Source organism: Diabrotica undecimpunctata, unplaced genomic scaffold (assembly GCF_040954645.1).
Source record: "Diabrotica undecimpunctata isolate CICGRU unplaced genomic scaffold, icDiaUnde3 ctg00000912.1, whole genome shotgun sequence".
Classification (NCBI taxonomy): Eukaryota; Metazoa; Arthropoda; class Insecta; order Coleoptera; family Chrysomelidae; genus Diabrotica; species Diabrotica undecimpunctata.
In genome coordinates, this window is record NW_027313186.1 from 1 (window position 1) to 23,254 (window position 23,254).

The 23,254-nt window shown below is 32.3% G+C and overlaps 1 protein-coding gene across 1 annotated transcript; it reads right to left on the reverse strand.

The window, feature by feature from the left end:
• Positions 1-438: 438 nt before the first annotated feature.
• LOC140431841 (homeobox protein vab-15-like) lies at positions 439-16,554 on the reverse strand (the record flags this gene model as incomplete). Its single annotated transcript, XM_072519718.1, is given in 3 exon segments — positions 439-577; positions 579-643; positions 16,335-16,554. Coding segments are annotated over 3 exon segments (424 nt in total), but the record flags the coding sequence as incomplete, so codon positions are not given.
• Positions 16,555-23,254: the final 6,700 nt, after the last annotated feature.

Genomic DNA, 23,254 nt, shown 5'->3' on the forward strand with positions numbered 1-23,254 from the left:
ATTTAATGTATAAATGTATAAAGCAGAAGATAAGCAGGAATCAGCTCCAAATCATAACAGGCTTCCTTACTCGATATGCGAAGATCAAGTCATACCTACATACTAAATTTTTTCAATACTAAACATTAAAATAAACGCATTTTAAATGGAAATGGTGGATAATCTCCGTGAAATCTAGTAGATTAACTTTAATGGGCATAAAAATTCAACTAACTGGAGTAAACAGTAGGAATAGCTGTATATACTACCAAACAGAAAGAGAAACAATATTATGGAAACGGAACAAAACAAATACATACCAAAACTTAAATCATTGTCTACGAACGACAATAATGCAATTTAGAGTTTTTTAATCCAGATAAAAAAGTTTCTACGCCTAGACAGAATTGTCTAAATTAACCCAAATGGGTTGCTAAATGTTGACGTTACTCAACCTACCTGTGTTTCGGGTGAGCCTCAGGGAACTCGAAAACTCAGCCCTTTCCGCTATACTAAGGTACTGCTTATCTCTAAATTTCTTTTCTAAGGCTAACAGTTGCTGCGTGGTGAACGGCGTTCGGGGTTTTCTGTTGGGTTTTGTGTTTCCGGAGCGCGCATCGCACGATCGGTGGTCCGCCGTTGGTGGAGAGGTTTTGGAGGTTAGCTGTAACAAAACAAATTATCTTAATACAAATAATAATAACAAAAATAAGTACAGTCAATCGAAAGGTCACACAGCGATGACTAATGTATTAACTAAGATACAAATTTGAAAGAAGAAACCGTACAAAAATAATATACGAAAGAAATAAAAGACTAACATAGATACATATCAAGTAGTAATAAATTATCATCATTCTGGCTTTACAACTTTGCGTAGGTCCTGCCTCTCAAGAAGTTTGTTCTGGGTCTTCCGCTTCTTCTCTGACCAATGGCTCTATCAAGGAGCATTTTTCTAGCTGGGTCAATTTGTTCCACCCGCATTACATGCCCTATCCACCTCAGACGTCCTATCTTAATATGTTTTACGATATCAGGTTCCTGGTCAAGTTTCAAGTTGTATCGTCTTCTCCACACTCGATTTTCATTCACTGCTCCATAGATTCACCTTAGTACTTTTCTTTCGAAACACCCCAACATGTTTTCAATATTTTTTGTTAGAGTCTAGGTCTCTGAACAATATGTTAGGACTGGGCGTATTATTGTTTTGTAGAGATTTATTTTTGTATTTCTCGATATACTTGTGGATTTAAGGAGTAGATTGAGCCGAAAATAGCATTTGTTGGCCGTGCAAATTCTGCGGTTTATCTCTGCGGTAGTACTATTTTCAGTGTTAATGAGCGCTCTCAGGCATACAAATTGTTCAATGATTCAATAACGTCGTTTTCTATAACAAGTGGTCGTAGGATTTGTGGTTGCGTGCTTATTTTCATATACTTCGTTTTATTGGTGTTTATTATTAAACCCATTTTTGTGGCGATTCTTATAGGCTACATACGCCTCTCGTTTTTCGTTCTCCCAATATTGATATAATCAGCATAGGCCAGGATTTGCACTGATTTGTTATACATATATTGAACCAGTGGTTCTGATTTTTTACATACTTATTACTTTTTCCAGAGCCAGATTAAACAGTATACAGGAGAGAGGGTCTCCCTGGCGCAGCCCGTTATTTGCTTTAGAAGGTTCAGACAGTTCCCACTGTTCCCCCATATAGTTTTGTTAAATTTACCAACTTATTTGGTATTTCTAGCTCTTTTCATTGCTTTGAACATTTTTCTTTTATTCAGAGTCGTAGGCTGCTGTGTAGTCTATAAATATGCGATGAGTATCAATGCCATATTCCAGTGTTTTTTTCAAAATTTGTTTCAGGGTTGCAATCTGATGAATTGTCGATTTACCACCTCTGAAACCAGCCTGGTATTTTCGTACTATCCGTTCGGGATAGGAACAGAACAGAAGAATCCAGAGAATTGTCATATAGATTTTAAATTAGTTCTCTAAAAATACTACTAAAAGAGGATAGAATATTGTTCTAAAACTTTTTCTGTTCAAAAATATTAGATACAGTTAACTAGTAGTCCATTTACTATGAAGAGTCTATTCTCTACCATCTAGTTGAATGAATAAGAAATATATAAACAAAGAAAAAAGCAAACAAGGAAAAGAAGAACGAAGTTTTACTCATCCGGAAACTAATTGAATTCTGTTAAAGGTCATTTTTTGAAAGATGAAGAGAAATGATTAAAAACTAGTCAGGAAAACTACGATGAAGTCAAGAAAGGAGCGAAAAAGTTCCAGCAAGTGAGCATAAACGGTGCAAGCGGTGAAGAAAAGGTTTAAGTACTTATTGAAGTAAGGCCTTGATCAAAAAAGGTTCGACAGAAACAAAAATACATGTAGGTATAGACCTCATTTTTCATCATTTTGGCTTTACAACCCTGTGTGGGTCCTAGCCTCCCCAAGAATTTTTCTCCAGTCGTCCCTATCCATCGCCTTCCTCCGCCAAGCACGTATTTCCATATTTCTCATGTCTTCATCGATGTTATCTAGGAATCTTGTTTTGGGTCTTCCTCTTCTTCTTTGACCTAATAGTCCTAATATACCTAATTTTTTTAACAATAAAAATAATCATTAGGATTCAAACCGGGTAAAACGAGGAGGCCATTCAGTACCACCGTATCTACCAATCCATCGCCCGGGAAATGTCTGATCTAAATAACGCCGAATATTTACACTAAGATGAGCTAGAGCTCCGAGAAACCATATCTCATTAAAATTGGCTTTAAACTTTGTTTTTCCGGTAAGGTACAATTTCATCTCTAAGTAGTATTTCAAATCTCTTTAATAAAATTCAAGCTATTGTTAGTTTTATAAATTAATGACCAAATGGAAAATGGTGGCTGAAGAAGATATTGCAGAGTTTGCGTATTCGGTTTTTGTACAATTCGGACTGTACATTTAAGACATTTCCAGACTTTTGGTCCACTTTGTATAAAAGATATTTCAGGCCGCAATGTAGAAAGCTGTACAAGGCTAAATGATTCTTTTATTTACACTTTGCAAGATTCATATTATTTTTCCAACTTCTTTAACATATCATTATAATATTGCCATTTTCAGCGATCACTATTTGGTCATTTAAGTAAAAACAGTAAACTGTAATTTTCCTGGTTTGACCAATTTCAGTAATGTGTAAATTATGTGCCAACATTGGTGGACAGAATTAATTGCTATCGGTTACATACCAGCATCTCAATAATTATAAGCGAAAACAAGATGTTATTAATTACGTTTTAATTGGTAGAGTAATTATAACGAAACATTCTTTGCGATAATTGAATGAATTTTAACTGTGAAAGTGCGTTCAGTATATTCATGGAATTGTGTTAAGCATATTAAAATCGCAGGATTATGTAATTGGTAGTTGTTTGTATGTTACAGAAATGTTCTGTAATTGATGTAAGTCAAAAAATTCAACTCTTGGCTTTTTCTTCTTTGTAAATTTCCAGGTTCATCATACGAAAACAAAAGATTACCTTAAGAGATATTTTCACACCAAAAAGAATAGATCTGCTAAATTAATTAGTTTCTTTGCTCTAACTCTGTTCATCTTTAGGTGTAAATTTGGTAGAATTGGTTTCTGAATCGCTTAGTCTATATATCTATCTATCATATAATACGTTATTCTCAAATGTATCCACAAAGCAGTTGAAGGAAACCTGGATCAAAAGACAACAAAAATGAAAAAAGGAATCGTCGAAGAAAAAAAACATTTTACCTTAAATGATCAGCTAAAAATCAGAAGAATGTAAACAGAAACATATCAAAAAAAGTAATCGATAATAATACAGATACATCAGAGAAGAATAAATTGAGAGTTAGGAAACATTCAGAAATTAATAGGTACATAATGGATTCGAATGAAATCGAAATATGAACTGAACGGTAAGAAAAGTCCTCATTTTAAGTGCAATTCAAAATAAAAATAATTATATTTATTAAAAATAAAAAACTAAAGACAGGTTAGGAATATATAGACGAGCTTTTGTTAGGATAAAATTGGGATTTGGTAAACAAAAATGTACCAGAAAAAGCACCGTCTAGTATACAATTTCTTATTCAAAGAGATTGCTCGTATTTTATTGATTTACAAAAAGCATAAACACACCAAAAATTCTCTGATTACTTGTAGAATCTGACTTTTTTTTAATAAGCACATCATTTAATTTGCAATTATCTGTAAAATTTTACAATAGGCAAATGTTAACGACAGTAGCGAAACATTTAGGAAAACTGTCCAGTCACAGATTGCTTATGGGCATATGCGAATGATATGGCTTATCTGATTACTCGTGTTACCACCTGAAAGCGGTTATATCGTGCAGTTTTCTTCTATTTTTTCTTACGTTAGGTCCATAACCTGTATTTACTACATTTTGTTTAGTAATATTTGCGATTCTAGTAACAAGTTGTTTCGCTGTGTCTTTCCTACTGGCTTTCCATCTCTAACAGCTTTACTATTTTATCATCCTTTATTCTCGTTACATCGTGCAATCGTACTATGTCTTACATATCGCATTTTTTTCCTGTATCTCCAATTCGTAGTCGTACGAGTTTTCTTAATCTTCTTCGACTATTTTTAGGCTTCTTAGTTTATTCTCTTTTAAAAATTGAAGAAGACTGATATGTTATTGTACACGCTTATGACAAATGAAAGAATAAAAAATAAAGTATTTTTGAAGCATGTATCCTTAGAGCCATGCTCAAGTTTATCATAAGTGGTATAAAGTAACATTACTAAAGAGGGATCCCTGTTTCTTGTAGTACCTATGTAGTAGATGCTACTTTTCACGTAAAAATAGATGATGATCTGGAAACTATGAAAATAGACCTTGGCAAAGGTCTGAGACAGGGCGACACCATGTCTTCTTCTTCTTCTAGTTCCATGACCGTTATCGATAGTTGGATATCATGTTGGCTACCATATTCACTATCGTGACTTTATTGACAGCAGCTCTAAATAACGATGTAGTTGATTTTCCATACCTTAGATTTTTCAACCATGATGTTCTTCTTCTACCAGGACCAAGATTACCTTGGATCTTTCCCTGAATGATCAGATGTAAAAGATCATATTTTTCAGGGTGTCTCATAATGTGACCGAAGTATTCCAGCTTGCGTTTCTCTATTATATTGACGAGTTGTGATGTTTGCTTCGGCCGTCTAAGGACCTCCTCATTTGTCCTAACTCTGTCGACCCAGCTTATTTTCAGTAGTCGTCTGTATACCCACATCTCAAAGGCTGTCAAGCGTCTAAGGATAGCATCAGTTAGAGTATGCGCTTCCACTCCATACAACGGGGACAGGAAAGATGTAGCAAGATGTCATTCGAACTCTAAGGTTAATGCTAAGATCGTGACTACAAACTACGTTTTTCATTTTTACAAAGGCAGCTCGTTCTTGTTCTATTCGGCTTTTAATTTCTGCGGTTGGATCCCAGCTCTCATTGATATTACTGCCAAGATACACGAGTTTCTCTACTCTGTCCAGTAGGGATGACACCATCTCACTCAAGTTATTTACTTTAGCATTAGAAAATGTCTTAAAAACACTTAATTGGGCCGAAAAGGGATTAAAAATAGATGAAGTATATCTTAACCATTTGCGTTTCGCAGACGACACAGATATCCATGAACTAAAATCAATGCTACAAGATTTAAATCACAAATCGAATCAAATAGGATTAAAAATGAATCTCGACAAAACAAAGATATTAAGCAACAGCCTAGAAAACATCACGATAGATAAAATCAATATAGAAAAGGTAGAACAATATATATATCTAGAACATGCAATTAAAAACGAAAAGGAAAATCAAACCCTAGAAATTAGAAGAAGGAAACAATTGTCATGGTCTGCTTTTGGTAAGTTGAGCTTTATTTGAAAAGACAGAAAAATCCCAATACACTTAAAACGAAAAACCTATAACACTTGTATACTACCAGTTGCAACTTATGGAATCTATGGCAATAACAAGAAAAATGGCAGAACAATTAAGAGTAACTCAACGGGCCATGGAGAGACGCGCTATCTCAGAGTAAGCCTCAGAGACGAAATTACTAACACCGAAATACATCGAAGAACTAAAGTAACCGACATCATGGAAAAAATAGCGACATTGAGATGACAATGGGTAGCACATGTAGCAAGACAAGACACCAATAGATGGTCTCATAAAGTGACATTCTGGAGACCTCGAGAAACTAAAAGAAGCGTGGGAAGACCCAAAAAGAGATGGATAGACGATATAACAGCTGTAGCTGGAAAGCAGTGGATGAGAATTGCAAAAGTTAGAGAAGCGTGGAAGCAATTGGAGGAGGCCTATGTCCAACAATGGATAAACGAAGGCCGAAGAAGAAGAAGAAGAAGAAGATGTTCCCCTGTTGATCTTGCAATTTACTAGCTGTGTTGGATTTCTAAAGTTCAGCTGCTTGTTTTACTTTTTTATGTCTATTTAATGTATTGCGTTTTTGTTTCAACAACTCTATCCCTGCACACTGGGTTTTTAACCAATAATCTTTGGCCTTTCGTATTTCGGTTCTTATTTGTCTCTAAATATTTTTGTACCTTCTTTGGTTGAAAAACAGTTGTTAGAAAAAAAAAACATCTAAAAGACAATCACTGTCAGCCGCTTCAATTCCATCCAAATTTTTTTAATGTGTTTTTTGTGGAGTATAATGTGCTGTTTTTTCGAACAACTTTCTTAACGTTTAAGTTTTTAAACTTTTAATGAAAATTTTTGTATTTTTCCACCAATGGGATCCGTCTTCAGTAGTAGTACTTTATAAACTTGACCTGAGGATGGCTTTGTAATCCAAAAAGCTCGAAAACTTGTACTGTAAGCGCTATTAGCGAAGAGCCACCACATATTCTAATATTCGTACCAATTTGACGTGAGTGCCTTATTTACGTTATTATCCATCCCATGACTAGTGCAGCGGTAACGGTATTTAGAATTATATAAAAAGGATAATCGCACCACTGTTCACCTCAGTCGGCACACGTCACATGGGCGACTCTAAATGTGGCGTTCAAGTATCAGTCGTATGAAGGTTTTGTATACTCTTGTAGCAATATTTTTTCATTGTGTACCTATATTATAAAAGTTTCCAAGAGTTCTACTTGATGAACACTTACAGAATTGCGTCTTAGAATTTCGAACGAGTATAAGTATAATCTAAATGTTTATTTACACAGCCAAATTGCCTACGCGCTATCTCAGAGTTCTTTCTTTTTAATTCATTTTGTCTGTTTCGCCGATATTAATTTTAAAATAATAACTGAGTGTTTAATCAGTACAGGTCAGAGAATATTCCATAGGAAAAAGTTTTGGAAGTAAAACGATGGTGAAACAAAATAACAATGAACGACCAATATTGATATCAGTAGATAGAAGCAAAGTGTTTTGAAAACCCATTTGAAAATTCTAAAATAAAAATTGCTGGTCTACAAAATAGATCATTGCTAAAAAACTCTTGTGCAAAAATCCAGAACTGTTCATAAAATTAGTTGCATCTTTACACACACTTGTTTGAATTAACCAATCCCGACATTTAAAATTTTAATCTCTATTGGAATAACACCAATTAAAACACCATCTTTCACTAGCTTTGCGTGCATAGATACATATAAAAACCATTTTAAACACGACGACCTTTACCTACAAAAGTTAAATTGTCATACAGTAATTAGAGCCTCGGCACGTAAAGTCTGCAATTAAACGCAACAAAAAATGATTTGGTACTCGTAGATCTTATTAATTATCATTAGAAGATGGGTGGGAAGAGCTTTCTCAGACTTCGAAAAGGAAAATGAATGACTAGAATGTGGATGTGACTAATTATCGTCTTTATATCAAGGAAGACGTGCATTTTTTGCACATTCTTGGTAAATAATTAAGTATGAGGTACTAATTTGAAGAAGTTTTGTTTTTCATTGTATAACAGGCAATGACTTTTAGCTCTTATAATAATATTTTTTCTGTCTGTTCATTCCTTAGTAATTTCTCCATAATTCTTAATAATTTATTTGGTTTTTCTGGGTAGCCTCTTCGATGAGTATCGCCAAGTTTCGTACAGTTTTTATTTCATGTTATGTGATTCTTCGGTATTTATAATGTGTTTGCTAAAGATAGCATAAGGAACTTTACATTCTACCTGTATTTGTTCAGCTCACTTGATATTTCAGTTATACTTACACTAGCCCAAATTAATGAAGGGACGCGAGTTCTGAGTGCGCTGTGGTAAAATTCGAAAAATGGGGAAAGCTTCATAAGCTCTAAATTCACAGAGCAGTTACATTCATGTAATTTGCCGGCTGCTCACGTCATCTATCCACCGAGCGCGCAAGCATCTAACTTAGCTCAAGGATCAAACTGTAGTCCTAATAGTTCCGACCTTGGCCTCAAAATTCGAGCGTTCGTAAACTCCCCATCATTAAATGCAAGAAGTGATACGGTTTAAAGTTGACAACAAATGAAGCATTTAACACTTTTACGTATGTTTCATTACCAAATGTTTGTAATAGCCTTTGGCACGATTCACTAATAAAATAGAAAATTATTACTTTGGAAAACGCCTGGGAAAATGCTCTACAAACTTATATGTGGCGACTGCTCAAAAACTTACATCGGTCAAACTGGTAGAACTTTTAAAAAACGTATAGCAGAACACTCAAACGATTTAAAATAATATAAAAATAGATTATAAGTACGCACTTCACCTTCTAGACCAGAATCATTCTTTTAATGATCAATTTCAAATTCTTCATATTCAAAATAAAATGCGGAAACAAAAGTTGTCAGTGTTTTACTGTTAGATACAACATAAATGTTTCAGATAGCAAACATGCTATTTTATGCGTCTGAAGGTACGTTTTTGTAAAAAAATCACGTACACTGCTACGGTTTTATCACTTCTGCCACGTTTATAAAATTTTAAGGAAGTGTCAGTTTATACCAAAAAATGTTTAGGCATAAATGTTGCAAGAATCATAAAAGTTTTCAATTAAAATATACAATTATTTATCTTAAAGAAATAAAGAAAACTGGACCTTGGAACTGCTATTAATAATTTTTTTGCATAGTACGTGATTGATTGATAAATAAAATGAAGCTTTCGTAAAAAAACTATGCAAATTTATAATATTGAAAAGAGTATTCGTACAGGGTTTAGGATTTAGCAGTAGTTCGGGAACGAATGACCATCTACAAATAATAAAGTCCTTGATAGAGAAAGTTACAGAATACAGCAAGCTTTTGATATTAATATTTGTAGACTTTGAGAAAGCATTCGACTCAGTCCAACATAGGTCCATGTTAAGAGCGCTTACGGAATGCACTATTGATCATAGGTACACAACTCTTCTGCGGCATATTTTCTTTGAAAAAGGGTATTACGAAAGGAGATACCATATCTCCTAAACTATTCACAGCTTTGTTGTCAACATAGTCTTTATTGTAGACTGGGTGGATCATGCATGTCAACTTCTTCAAGAGCTCTTCCGCTTAAAAAACTTTTCTAAAACACAATGCATGACCAACCTTATAACGATCAAAAATATTTCAACGTATGGCACGCAAATTGACCAAGTTTATACAAACAACAGTGAGAATAAGACTAACATGGGCAACTTACGAAAAACTGAGGAAAATTTTTAGATCAGATATTCCCATGTGCGTGAAAAGGAAGGTCTGTGATCAGTGAGTACTTTCGGGTCCAACGAATGTAGCAGAAACACAGATCTTTACCAGAAAAGTAATAAATGGAGAGGTGGTCAATGTTCAAATCATACAGTAAAAAGAAAAACTGGCGTTTTTCGGAAGGACTAAGAACATTTTAAAATGAATATATAGACCCGACGTGTATAGTAATCGAGAACGTCCTCCAACAAGATGGTCAGGATATCAAGCGCATCTAGTACACTGCTTAAGACCAGAGGCAATGGAATTATTTATGGAAGGTCTATGTTTAGCAGTAGCAACTGATAATTATGATGATGATGATATGTGTAGGGTTTGGGACAGGAAGGGGTAAAGTTGTTAGGAAAATTTATATGAATTGAGTCGCTCGAATACCTCAGTCACGTCATGAAGAACAGCAAAATATATAGGTTGCTGCAATTAATTTTACAGGGAAAAGTAGAAGGAAGGCGAAGAAACGGGGACCAGGAAGGCGAAGAATGTCCTGGTTGAAAAATCTACGTACGTGGTTCAACACAACAACCACAAATCTTTTCAGAGCAGCAGTTTGCAAAATACACATTGCCATGAAGGTCGCCAACATCCGAAACGGGTAGGCAGTACAAGAAGGAGGGTCGCTTATACCATTTTCCATTCACGTAGAAAACTTCAACATAAGCTCATATAAAAAAAAAGGTATAAGTTTCACAGAAAGCTTTTATATTTGAAATAATTTTAATTTTTATTATATTCTATTTGAAAATGAATGATAATATCTACAGTTTTTATGGCAGGAAATTATAATGTATTTTATATAATATTACTGAAAGCAGAGAACATACGTTCACTTTAACTCAGCGAAATGGAAATAATGTCAATAAGCACATGCGTCAATTGAGTACTCTTCAGATTAGCTAGCATTATTATTATCACTAAATTTGTCATTCGTCATTACGATTGAAAGAAATTCTGATCAACAAATTCTTTTATATCCTCTATTTTTATCTTGCCAGCGATACGATTAGTCTATTTGTTGAAATAAAAGAAATTTAGTTAAAGTGTGTCAAAATTGTAATCAACTTCAATATATATGTCTTCCGACGGATCACAAACAAGTTAGAAGTATATTCTATGTTGTAATGTAATATTAGTAATATGTAATATTTGTAATATGTATACATGTAATATTTCATCAAACGAGTTTAATAATTACTTTACTTCGGTAGCGGGAAATATATTGAACTCGTTAGATGAGACAGATGAAAATGATGCCATGAATTTTTTGGAGGGAATATACTCCCCTTGCCACTCGTTGTTTTTAACACCTGTTAGTGATACTGAAGTTAGGAATACATTATACAGCTTGAAAAACTCAAAATGCACTGATTTTTACTTCTTAAACAAACAATTAGTGATAGAAACTCTGGATATTATTATTGATAAACTGGTCATACTTTATAATCTTTGCCTTATCGAAGGAATCTTTCCCGATGTATTAAAAGTAACAAAAGTGTTACCGCTACTCAAAAAAGGATCTCCAGAAGAAATTGAAAATTATCGCCCTATTTCTATTATTCCCATTCTTGGTAAAATTTTTGAAAGTATTTTGAATAACCGCTTAATAGAGTACATAGAAAAGTACAAAATACTTCATTGTAATCAATATGGTTTCAGAAAAAAATGCAGCACTACTCAAGCAATTCAGGAAATTGTAAGGGAAGTAGTTGATGGCCTAGAGAGAGGTCACTTCGTGTCTTTAACATTGTTTGACTTATCTAAGGCTTTTGATTGTGTCTCACACACTTTACTTTTAGACAAAATGCACAAATATGGCATAAGGGGAAATGCTCTTAATTTATTTCGATCGTATTTAATAAACAGAAAACAGGCCGTTTTTTTAAAATAATTACTACTCCAATTTTCACAATGTTGAACATGGAGTTCCCCAAGGGTCTATATTAGGACCTACATTTTTTCTTCTATATCTCAACGATATATTTCATTATACCCACCCCTTAAGGTGTATATGTTTTGCAGATGATACAACCGTTATTAGTACCGACCAGAATCAATATAATTTAAATAACAAAATAGGAAACGATGTGCTTAAAATTAAAAACTGGTTTACACATAATAAACTAAAACTAAACGAGGATAAAGCATATAGCATCAAATTGTTAGGGATTTTTATGGATGACAACTTAGATTGGGGCATCCATATAGACAACTTAAGTTCTAAACTCGCCAGTACAATATTTGTAATGCGTAACCTGGTTTATTTGGTACCTAAAAGTACCCTTAAAATGTGTTACTTTTCATTGTTTCATAGTCATATACAATATGGAATAGCTGTTTGGGTCAACTCTGGTCATGCCGACAGAATATTTAAATTACAAAAGAAGGTGGTGAGGATACTTGCTGGAGCGGATTTAAGGGATCATTGTAAACCATTATTTTTGAACATGGGTATTATGCCTCTACCTTCGCTTTATATGTATGCTAAACTGTTGGAAATTCACGATAATAAAAATAAGTTTACTATAAACTCCCAATTACATGATCATCTAACAAGATCGAGGGATTTAATTAGGTCACAACGATTCAGACTATCAAAGAGCACAAAGAATTCAATTGATATTCACTTGTATAACTATCTGCCTAACGAAATAAAAATTCTGTCTCCACCACTGTTTAAAAATAGGATCAGAAAGCATTTTTTAACATATTGTTTTTACTCAAAGACAGAATACCTCAATACACCTTTATAACGTGTACCCAGTTTGGTCAGAATACTGTCGATCTACTATCTACATATCACATTGTATTATTGCTATTAAAATGTACTAAGTTTTATGTATTAGTTTATTTAGTCATCGATTCGGGAATATTCTTAATTATTTGCACATTTTTGTTACTTCCATATTTCAAAGATTTTTTATGTGACAGTTTAGGTTTGTTTTTTTTTTTTTTGGTTAGAGATTTTTTTATCTTAAATTTTTAATTTTATTTCTTCTGCTAATACTTACATATGTATATTACTTTAGCCAATATGGTTAAGTTAATTTTAAGTTTACATTATTATATCTTTTATTGTATTTTTTATACGGACTTCAAACTATATGTAAAGTGGTCAATAAACGTTCTATCTAGTTATATATTTATGTAGGAAAGTGTCTTTAATAGTTTTCATTGTTCAAAAATAAAGAATTTATGTAGATAATTCAAAGTTAGTATATTTTAGGAAGTGCTTTATGCGAATTAAAATATTATATATCCTTTAATTGGTGTACTGTGGGCATTTTGAAATCATTTTATTTATTAAAGTATATTCACCGGTTAATCAATCTGTTGTATTGTCAACCAATCAAAGTATTGACCAACGTCCTACCAACGCAACGGTTTGATGAATTGTTTATTTATAATTCTTATTGTTCCTGCTCTAATATTGTTAATACTAGTAGATTTTTCTTCTACCGGTAGTGTTTTAATAATTCCCTCAATATCTCGCTTCTATTCTATTCTATTTCACTATTTCAGAGACCGGTCTTAAATACAAAGAATGCATCACGCTGTTCTATTGTGAGAAATACGATGTCGGTGGTTTTATATTCTTGGCATAAGTTTCTCCAATTTCTCTAAAATAACGAGCAAAAGAATTGAAGATAGTTTCACTATCTCTTAAAATAGTTCCTTCTTGTCTAACTACATATTTCTATAATATTTTTTTCGGTGTTTTTACATGTCAAATGTTTAACAATATTCCACAGGTTTTTGGAAACATTCTTGTTTTTCTCAATTTCATTTTTTAAGTAATCTTTCCTAGCTTTTTTTTAATATATTTAGGTGTTTTCTATAATTAAAATATTCATTTTTTTATTAACATTATCAGGATCTTTGACATGTTTACGATACAAGAGATTTTTTGTGTTTATATGGATTTAACCAGTCCTGCAGTTATCCAACTTTGGCGCTTCTTCCCGTGTTTTTTGTGTAACTTATTTTTACTATAGGTTTGTTAAGAATTTCACATAATAAATTGCATTTGACATAAGCATTATATTCGCACCGGTCATAACTTTCTATTATAAATCTTCTTTTAGTTCTTGGTAATTGATTATGTGTTGTTCTGTGCTTAGAAGTTTTTTAGGTAAATAAAAAACAGTCGCTTTATGATCAGTAAAACAATATTTAATGAAATATGTGTAATTTTCATTTGTGACAACCTTGGTTACCTTTCCTTACAGTATTTTTTGTTTTGTGACAAGTTTTCCGTGATTTCCGTGTTCCATTGTAGCTGTTTCTTCAATAATTAAGTATTTAGTGTTAGATTTATTGACAAAAGCTTCTGAACTTTTATTATAACAGATTCTGGACATCATTTTTAACAAAAATTAATGGTTGATACAATTTAAATATAAAAAAACCTAATCTTGGTTATTCTATCAATCAATTAAATCTTGTTGGTTCATTTGAACATGATATGACTGAATAATCAGTAATATACCAGAAGAAACCTACTTCAGAGTACTTAAATATTTTAACGACATAGATAGATATTTGAAGTCAAGTTGGCTAAAAGATCAAAACAAAATACATGAATTTTTGTAGAAAAAAAACCCAATTGACTAATATACAAAAAAGATTATAGTAAAATTAATAGTATGATCGAATATATCAAAGAAAACCATACAAATTATACAAATTTGAATGAACCACATAATACAGTTGTAGATGAAAGAATATTATCAAGGATATCAAAATTCAATTCAACTATCCAAAACTGTATCAAACTATATACAAGAAAATAACACAATATATTTCCTTTGGAACAACGGGATATTTCGTTAAAATATAAAGAAAGAAGAAATGTTCTGTATCAACTGATGATTTCCTTGCGGAGAAGACAATTGTTCATAATTAGAGTTCGGGAGATATGCACCATTAAGTGCATATTTTGGATAAATTGTATACCTAAGTGCATTCTCAAAACTCAAAAAATAGTTTATGCAGGGGATACTTCGGGAAACAAGTTTCATAAAATTGTAACAAGTAGTGTGTTTGATTAATGCTTTTTGTCCGTTTAAAATTTACTAAGGAAATCGCCCCTTGTCTTAATATCTTGTATATAAAATTTTAATAGAGGTGAAAACCAATTAAATTAGGATATTATATTATATTAATTATAAAGTGGCCAAGTACTACAAAGTTACTAGTACTAGACAAAGTTTATTGGTTAACTTTTTTATTTCAAATTTTCAGATTGTATGCGAAAAAAAGTTGATTAACACTTGGGCACTGCAACGCATAAATCTCGTGCACAAAAGCCCCAAGATTAGGTTCAGCAGCTCATAACTACAAATAAAACAAAAGTTTCTCAAAAATTTTAATAAGGATCTCTGGAGTTTGCTGATTGGTTGCAATATTCCAATTGCAAAATTGGATAATCCATTATTTCAACAATAATTATGTTGTACAAGTTCCTTCTGCTACTACTCTACGAAAAAATATGTAAATTCCAGCATGCAATTTACTGTTGAAGCGATTAAAACTGCAATTGGGGAATAATTCAATATGGATATCTGTTGACGAGACGACTGATATTAAAGGACGGTATTGCAAATTTGGTTATAGGAAGTTTAAACGGGAGTGAGTATAGCACCGGATATTTAGTTTCCGTTGAGGAATTGCAAAAAACGAACAATGTAACTATTTATAGATTTGTAAATGAATGTCTGAGTACTTTTTTTACCTCAACCGATAATAACTGAAAAAATTGTTATTGTTAATTGATGCTGCGCCATATATGATCAAAGCTGTGCAGCATTTAAAAACATTTCTCCCAAATTTGATACACGTTACCTGTTTACCACATGCTTTAAACAGAGTAACATAAACGGTAATGACAGAGTTTCCTATAGTCAATACCCTTGTATCAAATAAAAAAAATATTTTTAAAAAACCCTTCTATGAGTACAGGCGTATAAACATCGCTTTTCTAATGTACCTTTACCACCTGAACCGGTGATAACTAGATGGGGAACATGGTTAATTCAGTAAATTTCATAACCGATAATTTTGAGGGAATTATGAGATGTCATTTGTAGTTTTGATGTAGATAGCTTAGGTGTTTTAAAAAACTGTTATTAAAAAGTAATTTGGCACAGTAAGTGCATTATTTTCCGAGCTCTACTGATAATTTAATATTACAGTACGATGTAGCAACACCCTGGACTAATTATAGCAAAAATCTTGTAGATTATTTCCATTCAAGTTAAACAATCTTTATATTTTGGTTGAACATTATTGATATGTTATGACAGCTTATTTGCATTTTCTATTGTATTTTATTCCAATTTTGTCAGGATGGCTACACCTTTTTGAACAAACTTAGACAAAAGGTATCGATATTTATAGTCCCGTATAACGACCGCAGTTATAAAACTAAGCTATCATATTCATATCATATAAGCTATTCCAAACCAAATGTTTTTATAACAACACCAAGAAAAACAATTACAAAAATCTTTCGAATAAACGTTTTCCGACGATAAAATCTTAGTTCATTTTGTGGTTAGATACATTATAACTAAAGTGAAAAATATATTTGACTTACCTTGTGGAGAGTTCGACCTAAACCCGTTGGGTCCTATCCACTGAAAGGGCCACTGAGGATGGTTCGGTAACATTCTAGGTAATGAAGGGTGCAAGGGTTGTGGAATAAGCACGGTATGCGATGAGTTAGGGCTCAAACTTTCTCTTCCGTCGGTATCGTCATCATCTACGGTAATATTCTCGTCGTCGTCTTCATCTAATCGGTCACTAGAAGTTTCAGTCTGTTATCGTCGATATCATCCTCGTATTTGTCTTCTAAATGGTGGCTGTCGTGAATGGGGGCTTTATTCGACAACAAAGATTCCACACTAAATGATATTTTATGTTTGATGTCCGTTTTGGGGTCCTCCATCTTAAACTTATCACTATCACAGAGTTTTTAAAACACCGATGGGGTGAACACTGTTTTTGACACTTTTTCAGCTGCTGCCCAGCACTGCGTTCAGAACTACACTGTCCTGCACAAGTCGAGCGGAGTGGGACCATGCCATCGAGGGGCGGGATCTGTCACGAGAGTGACTCCGCCCCTTCTTTATTGCCTAAAATCAGGAGGTACAATTGATGACCCTCACTAAATTTGTGCTGCTGAATGATGCTAGCGTGATTTAGCCTTATTATATCATTTGTCCTTATGTGTCTAGTATTAATTCAATTGATTAGACGGGCTATTATTAATATGTATGGTTGCGGATTGATTTCGTTTTGCTACGATTGATAGGGTTGTTCGATGGGGTTAATTTTAGATACTGATTTTCCAGTTCATTTTAAATTTATAATTCATATTTGGAACTGGCACTAATATTCTCTTAATTCCATAATATGGACCGATAACGAAAAAATACCATAAGCGCACAGAACTCCAAGACAAATAACTAAGAAAAAGATTTATAACTAAGAAAACATCCCAAGTAATAATTTGTATGGCAGAAAAAATAAAATTTCTTGAAATTGGTCCGAAAAATTGTAAACCACATTATTTTTTATATGTTTTATCCATTACTGAAAGAATTCACTATGACTAGAGCTCAGAAAATATGCTTTTAATGCATATATATAAAAAATGCAGTAATACTTGTATTGAAGATATTTAATTTATTTTACGCTAAAGTCACAAAAAATATTATTGAACTTTGTATTATCTCCATCATTTATTCATTTATTCTTTGATTCATCATCATTTATCATCATCATTCTTTATTATACTATTATTACAGTTAAAACTATATACATATTATTAAATGTTCCTCTAAATTTTCTAGAGAAAAACTGTGCCGTCTATTTGATAATAATAATTGTTTACATGCTGAAAAACTTCTTTCTACTTCACAAGGTGAAGGAGTAAACTTAAAATATTGTATAATTGAGGGTGTTTTGTATAAAACTTAAGGGGTCGCTAGTAAATGATATTAAAATAATAATGGAGAAAAAAATGCAATATTTTGACTGTAAATAAATTAGCGAAAATTAGCAAATACAACTGTTAATAAATTACGAAATTAACTAGCTTTAGCTCATACTGTTGTCTGTACAGAATTGGTCGCGGTGCGTCACGACGTTAAGGGTCGCCCGACGCCGAGGCTTAAAAGAGGACTTAACCGATACACTCGATATGCTTACTGTACGCTGCCTCGTTATGAATTAGAAGTGTTGTCTTGAGACTTGAGATATTGAGAATCCCTCTCACCGTTAGATGGTTCATGGACAAGTGCATCCCATAAATTCATATCACTGAATAGCGACATGTGGTATTCAATGGTAACAGTAATATGATACTTTACACGTTTTGTGTATATTGCCGACACAAAATACAAAAGAAAAAAGTCAAATTCTCTGAACTTAAAACAGAATAAATGAGCTATCCAGTTTAACAATGCGATTTTACTGCATAACAGAAAAAATATATTTTAACGCAAAGTCGTTAGAATATGCCATTGAATTAGATCACATTATAGTACAATAAAAGAAAATTATTAAATGTAAAAGTATGAAAATAAATACTACATACTTTCCCCAACAGAGGGTTCTACCTGTAACATTAAATTATCTTCACAATTCCCCATCTTAATAATATTATTTATTTGAATTATTTTTTGATATCCCTCATTTTTCTTTAACACTGCGCAGAATTTTTGATACACTTTGTTGGTTTCCCCAAGGTGTTTCATTTGTTCATTTAACCAATTGATTATTTTAATACTTTGGTCTAATGAAATATTTCGCTTTTCTAATCTAGTAATTTATTCAGCAATATTTACAAAATTAGTTTGGATACTTATGCTAAATTACTTTTTAATAACGGTTTTTTTAAAACGTCCACACCTGAGACCTGAGCTATTTACATCGAAACTAAAAATGATGTCTCCAATTCCCTCAAAATTATGGGTTATAAAATTTACTGAATTGAACCATGTTTCATATAGTTTCAATAGTGACTATTGGAAACTCTGTCCTTACAGTTTCTGCTACTCTATTTAAAGCATGTGCTAAACAGGTAACGTGTATCAAATTTGAAAAAAATATTTTTAAATGCTGTCCAGCTTTATCATATATGGCGTAGCATTACTTAACAACAACTAAATTTTTTTGTTGGTAACGGTTGAGGTAATAAAAATTTGCTCAGACAATCATTTAAAAATCTACAAATAGTTACATTGTTCGTTTTTTGTAACTCTTAACGGAAACTAAATATCCGGTGCTATACTCACTTCCATTTAAACTTCCTATAACCAAATTTGCAATGTATCGTCCTTTAATATCAGTCGTCTCGTCAACAGATATCCATATTGGATTATTCCCAATTGCAGTTTTAATCGCTTCAACAGTAAATGACATGCTGGAATCTACAATTGTAACATCATATTGCAGTATTTTTTTAAAAATGTTGGAATAATGGATTATCCAATTTTGCAATTGAAATATTGCAACCAATCAGCAAACTACAGAGATCCTTATTAAAATTTTGTTGGTAGAAAACTTTCGTTTTATTTGTAGTTATGAGCTGCTGAACCGAATCTTGAGGCTTTTGTGCACGAGATTTATGCGTTGCAGTGCTCAAGTGTTGATTAACTTGAAACTTTTTTTCACAGACAATCTGAAAGATGGAAATAAAAAAGTTAACCAATAAACTTGTAGTACTTCGCCACTTTAAAATTAATATAATAGAATATCCTAATTTTATTAGTTTTCACCTCTATTAAATTTTATATACTAGATATTAAGACAAAGTGCGATTTCCTTAGTCAATTTTAAACGGACAAAAAACATTATTAAGCACACTACATGTTACAATTTTATAAAACTTTCCCGAAGTATGTCCTATATAAACTCTTTTTTGAGTTTTGATCGTAAAATTTTTCTTCAAAAATATCAGAGGTTTTAGTAAAAGTCACATTTTATTGTAAAATAATTACGTATTAATTTAAGACGAAAAATTGAGTGTCAAAACCATGTTTACACCTTTGCTAAAAATAACTTTAAAATAAGTTTTTCATAATGATTGATAGTCCTATTCTAAAACTTACATTTTAACTTAAAATTAGGATTTATAGGTTATTCCATGAATATACGACTGTTTTGAATTACTTCGACAACGAATATTTTACTGTGCAAGTAGAAGTATGAAGGTAAATTGGTCTAATCATTATTCCAATAAATAGGATCTACTAGTATGACATCTAAACTAAAATTATTTCAGTTAATAGATGTTCAGATAGACGCAAAAATTTATTGTGAAATTTAATCCGAAAATAACAAAAATTTTTACACAAACGCTACTATAAATAAATATAATGACAGACATTTGGGTAAGCTTTCCGTGAAATGTAAACACCAAAGAGCCGTGACGGGTTTCTTTGATATTACACTATTTTATTACTTTATTAGGTACTAGAACACATATTACAAGGCAAAAATGGAGATGGGCAGGACATGTTGCAAGAATGAAAGACGACAGTTGGACAAAAAAATTGCTTGAGTGGAGACCACGGGCTGAGAAGCGAAGCCGAGGAAGACCCCCCAACGCGATGGACCGACGACCTCAAAAGAATCGTGACCAATTGGATAGCAGAGGCGCAGAACAGAAGCAGATGGAAAAGTCTAGAGGAGGCGTATGTTCAACAATGGACAACTCAGGGCTGATTGATGATTAGGTACTAGAGCTGTAATAAAAAGAAATATACTATTTTTAATATAAATGAAAAGAAATTGGCAGATCGATGGTTCAGAAATCAGAAAACGAATCTAATATTTCACTTTGTTAGTTTTAAATATTTGTTTGCTTTGAGTGGATGTAGTCTTAAAAGTTCCGAAAGTAACGGGTATAACATACCGGCTATTGATAGTTAAAGTAACAAGTCGTTACAGATATTAAAAAGTAACGAACATTTAATACAGTTTCATATATCGCCGACTAATTATGGCTGTGAATCTGATCGTTGATGATAGTTTTAGGAGATTAGGAGAATAAGTAAGTTTTTTGTTTTTTTTAATACTAATTGAATATTCGACTAAATAAATTACACTATTTGATCACTTAAGTATTGTTACTCTTCGTTTAAATAACTTAATTCAAAAACCAACTTGTTTACAATACTAAACTCAATGATAATAATTATATACTTCAAAATCTGAATTACTGTTAAACTATTAACTCTATATTTATATCATAACTTCATATTTAAATCTAAGGTCATAACAGTTTTTTAAAAATGGGGAGAATTTACTATTGAACAATTCAGCACATTTGGACCATTTAAATCGATACCTTAAAGCGAATTTAAAGCAGTCGTATATTCGTGGAATGGAGTATAGCTTATATTTTTAAAAAATATTTAAAAATGAAAACAGTACCTAATTAAATTAAACATAATACTTACCGGTTTGTTACAAACCGTGCAAAATATATGGTTGTCATCAATGTTTTACTATTAATCTACTTTTTCAGAAGAAATGATTTAATTGCACTTTGTTTTGGCATTTTCAAACACTTTTGATAAACACTCAAACACAACTTTACTGAACCAAATAATACACCAAACTGAACTAACTATAACTACGGACAGAACGACAGTTGCATTTTGTCTTTTGCTAATACAAATTCTGGTAATTTTTTATTTGTTAAGCTTTCGACAAATATATTGATTTATGATTAATGATTTTATTTAATGCCGGCAACCGGTTTATCGCGTTTTACTGTTCATATTGTCTATTTTTAGGGATATTTTACCTACCTCGCTAAATTTCATTACTTGCATTCTCAGATATTTATCTATATTGTGGTATACCTGAAAATATGCACTTTCTATAAATGTATATGCACTTATACAATTTATTTATATTTATTTATTGCATATTTCCCGAGCTCTAATTATGACACAATTGAGGACTGATTTGTTCGGTTGTGAATCTCTAACAATTTCTGTTCAAAACTTTTACTTTTTTTTCTTGATAAATCTCTTTTTGTTTCAGATTTTTTTCAATATGATGCTTAGAAAATGTTATCGTCCTTCTTTGGTAAGTGTGTGTTGTACATAAATATATCCTATTTAACAGATTTTAATAACGTGTCGAGTAGTTTCTATCATGTGTTAGTTTTGCGTTCGATTTAGATTTAAGTAAATATTTTTCTTCTACAATCTGGTATGCTTATTTAGACTCCATAAACGTTAATTGTTCATTCAAAATTTTTATGAAATAATATCTATGAAATATCAAGCTTAGTACCTCTAAAAGAATAGAAGCCATCCAAGTACCCTCATTGAGTTACCCAAGAACTAATTACATATATCCAAAAACAAGCTGTGTCCATTTACTATATAAAATGTAAAGAACTAACAAAGTAATTCTTTAAAATATATATAAATGCTGTAAAGAATCATCGAAAACACCCAAATTGGAAACAGTAGGATCCGCCATTGTCATAGAAGATTCTGTGCTTAAGTTTCTACTACTTTTTGCGATGTCCAAGGCAGTACAACAAACTCTTAATCGACCTGAAGACATGACAGCAATATTCACAGATTCCTTAGGTGCAATCCAGGGAATTCAGAAAATATATCCGAATCATCCGATTTTAGAACAGATTAAAAAGACCTTGTGACTGTACAAAATAATCATAATCAACTACATATAATGTGGATACCATCTCATTAGGGATACCAGGAAATGAGATAACTGATCAAATGGGCAAAAAAGCTTGTAAAATGGAGAGATCCGATGATAGAACTAACCAAATTCCTCACTCAGATATGAAAAAATGCATCAATGAATACACAAAAAACTTATGGTTACGAAGATGGCAACTCTTACCAAATAATAAATTGCGGCAAGCAAACCCAGATCTATCAGCGAAAACACCAAATTTAGTAAAGCGAAGGGACCAGGTTTTACTACATCATATCCGAATAGGACATACCAGACTGACGCACGAACACCTACTCAGGAAGGAACTCCTATAATATTCTACGCCTGTGACACCAATATTACTGTATGCCATATTGTTATAAACTGTCCATTATGTTAAATGGAAAGGCAAGCTACTGGAGACAGTGCGGATTGTGACAAAATCATTAGGTTTTTAAAGTAAACAAAATTGTATAATCAAATATAGTGATACTTCAAGAAAAATTCTAATTATAATCAACTTTGTAAAAAAACATCATGGCAATCTGTATTTTGTAAACTGCTGCTCTGAAAAGATCTGTGGTTATGTTGAAAAACGTACGTAGGTTTTTCAGCTAGGAAATCCTTCGCCTCCCTGGTTCTCGTTTTCCTTCTACTTTTCCTTGTAGAATTATTTGCAGAAAACCATATCTTTCGCTGTTCCTCATGATGTGACCGAGGTATTCGATTTTGACTGTTTTCATTGTGGTTAACAAATCTTGTTCTTTTTGCATTCTTAATAAAAACTCTGAGATAGCGCGT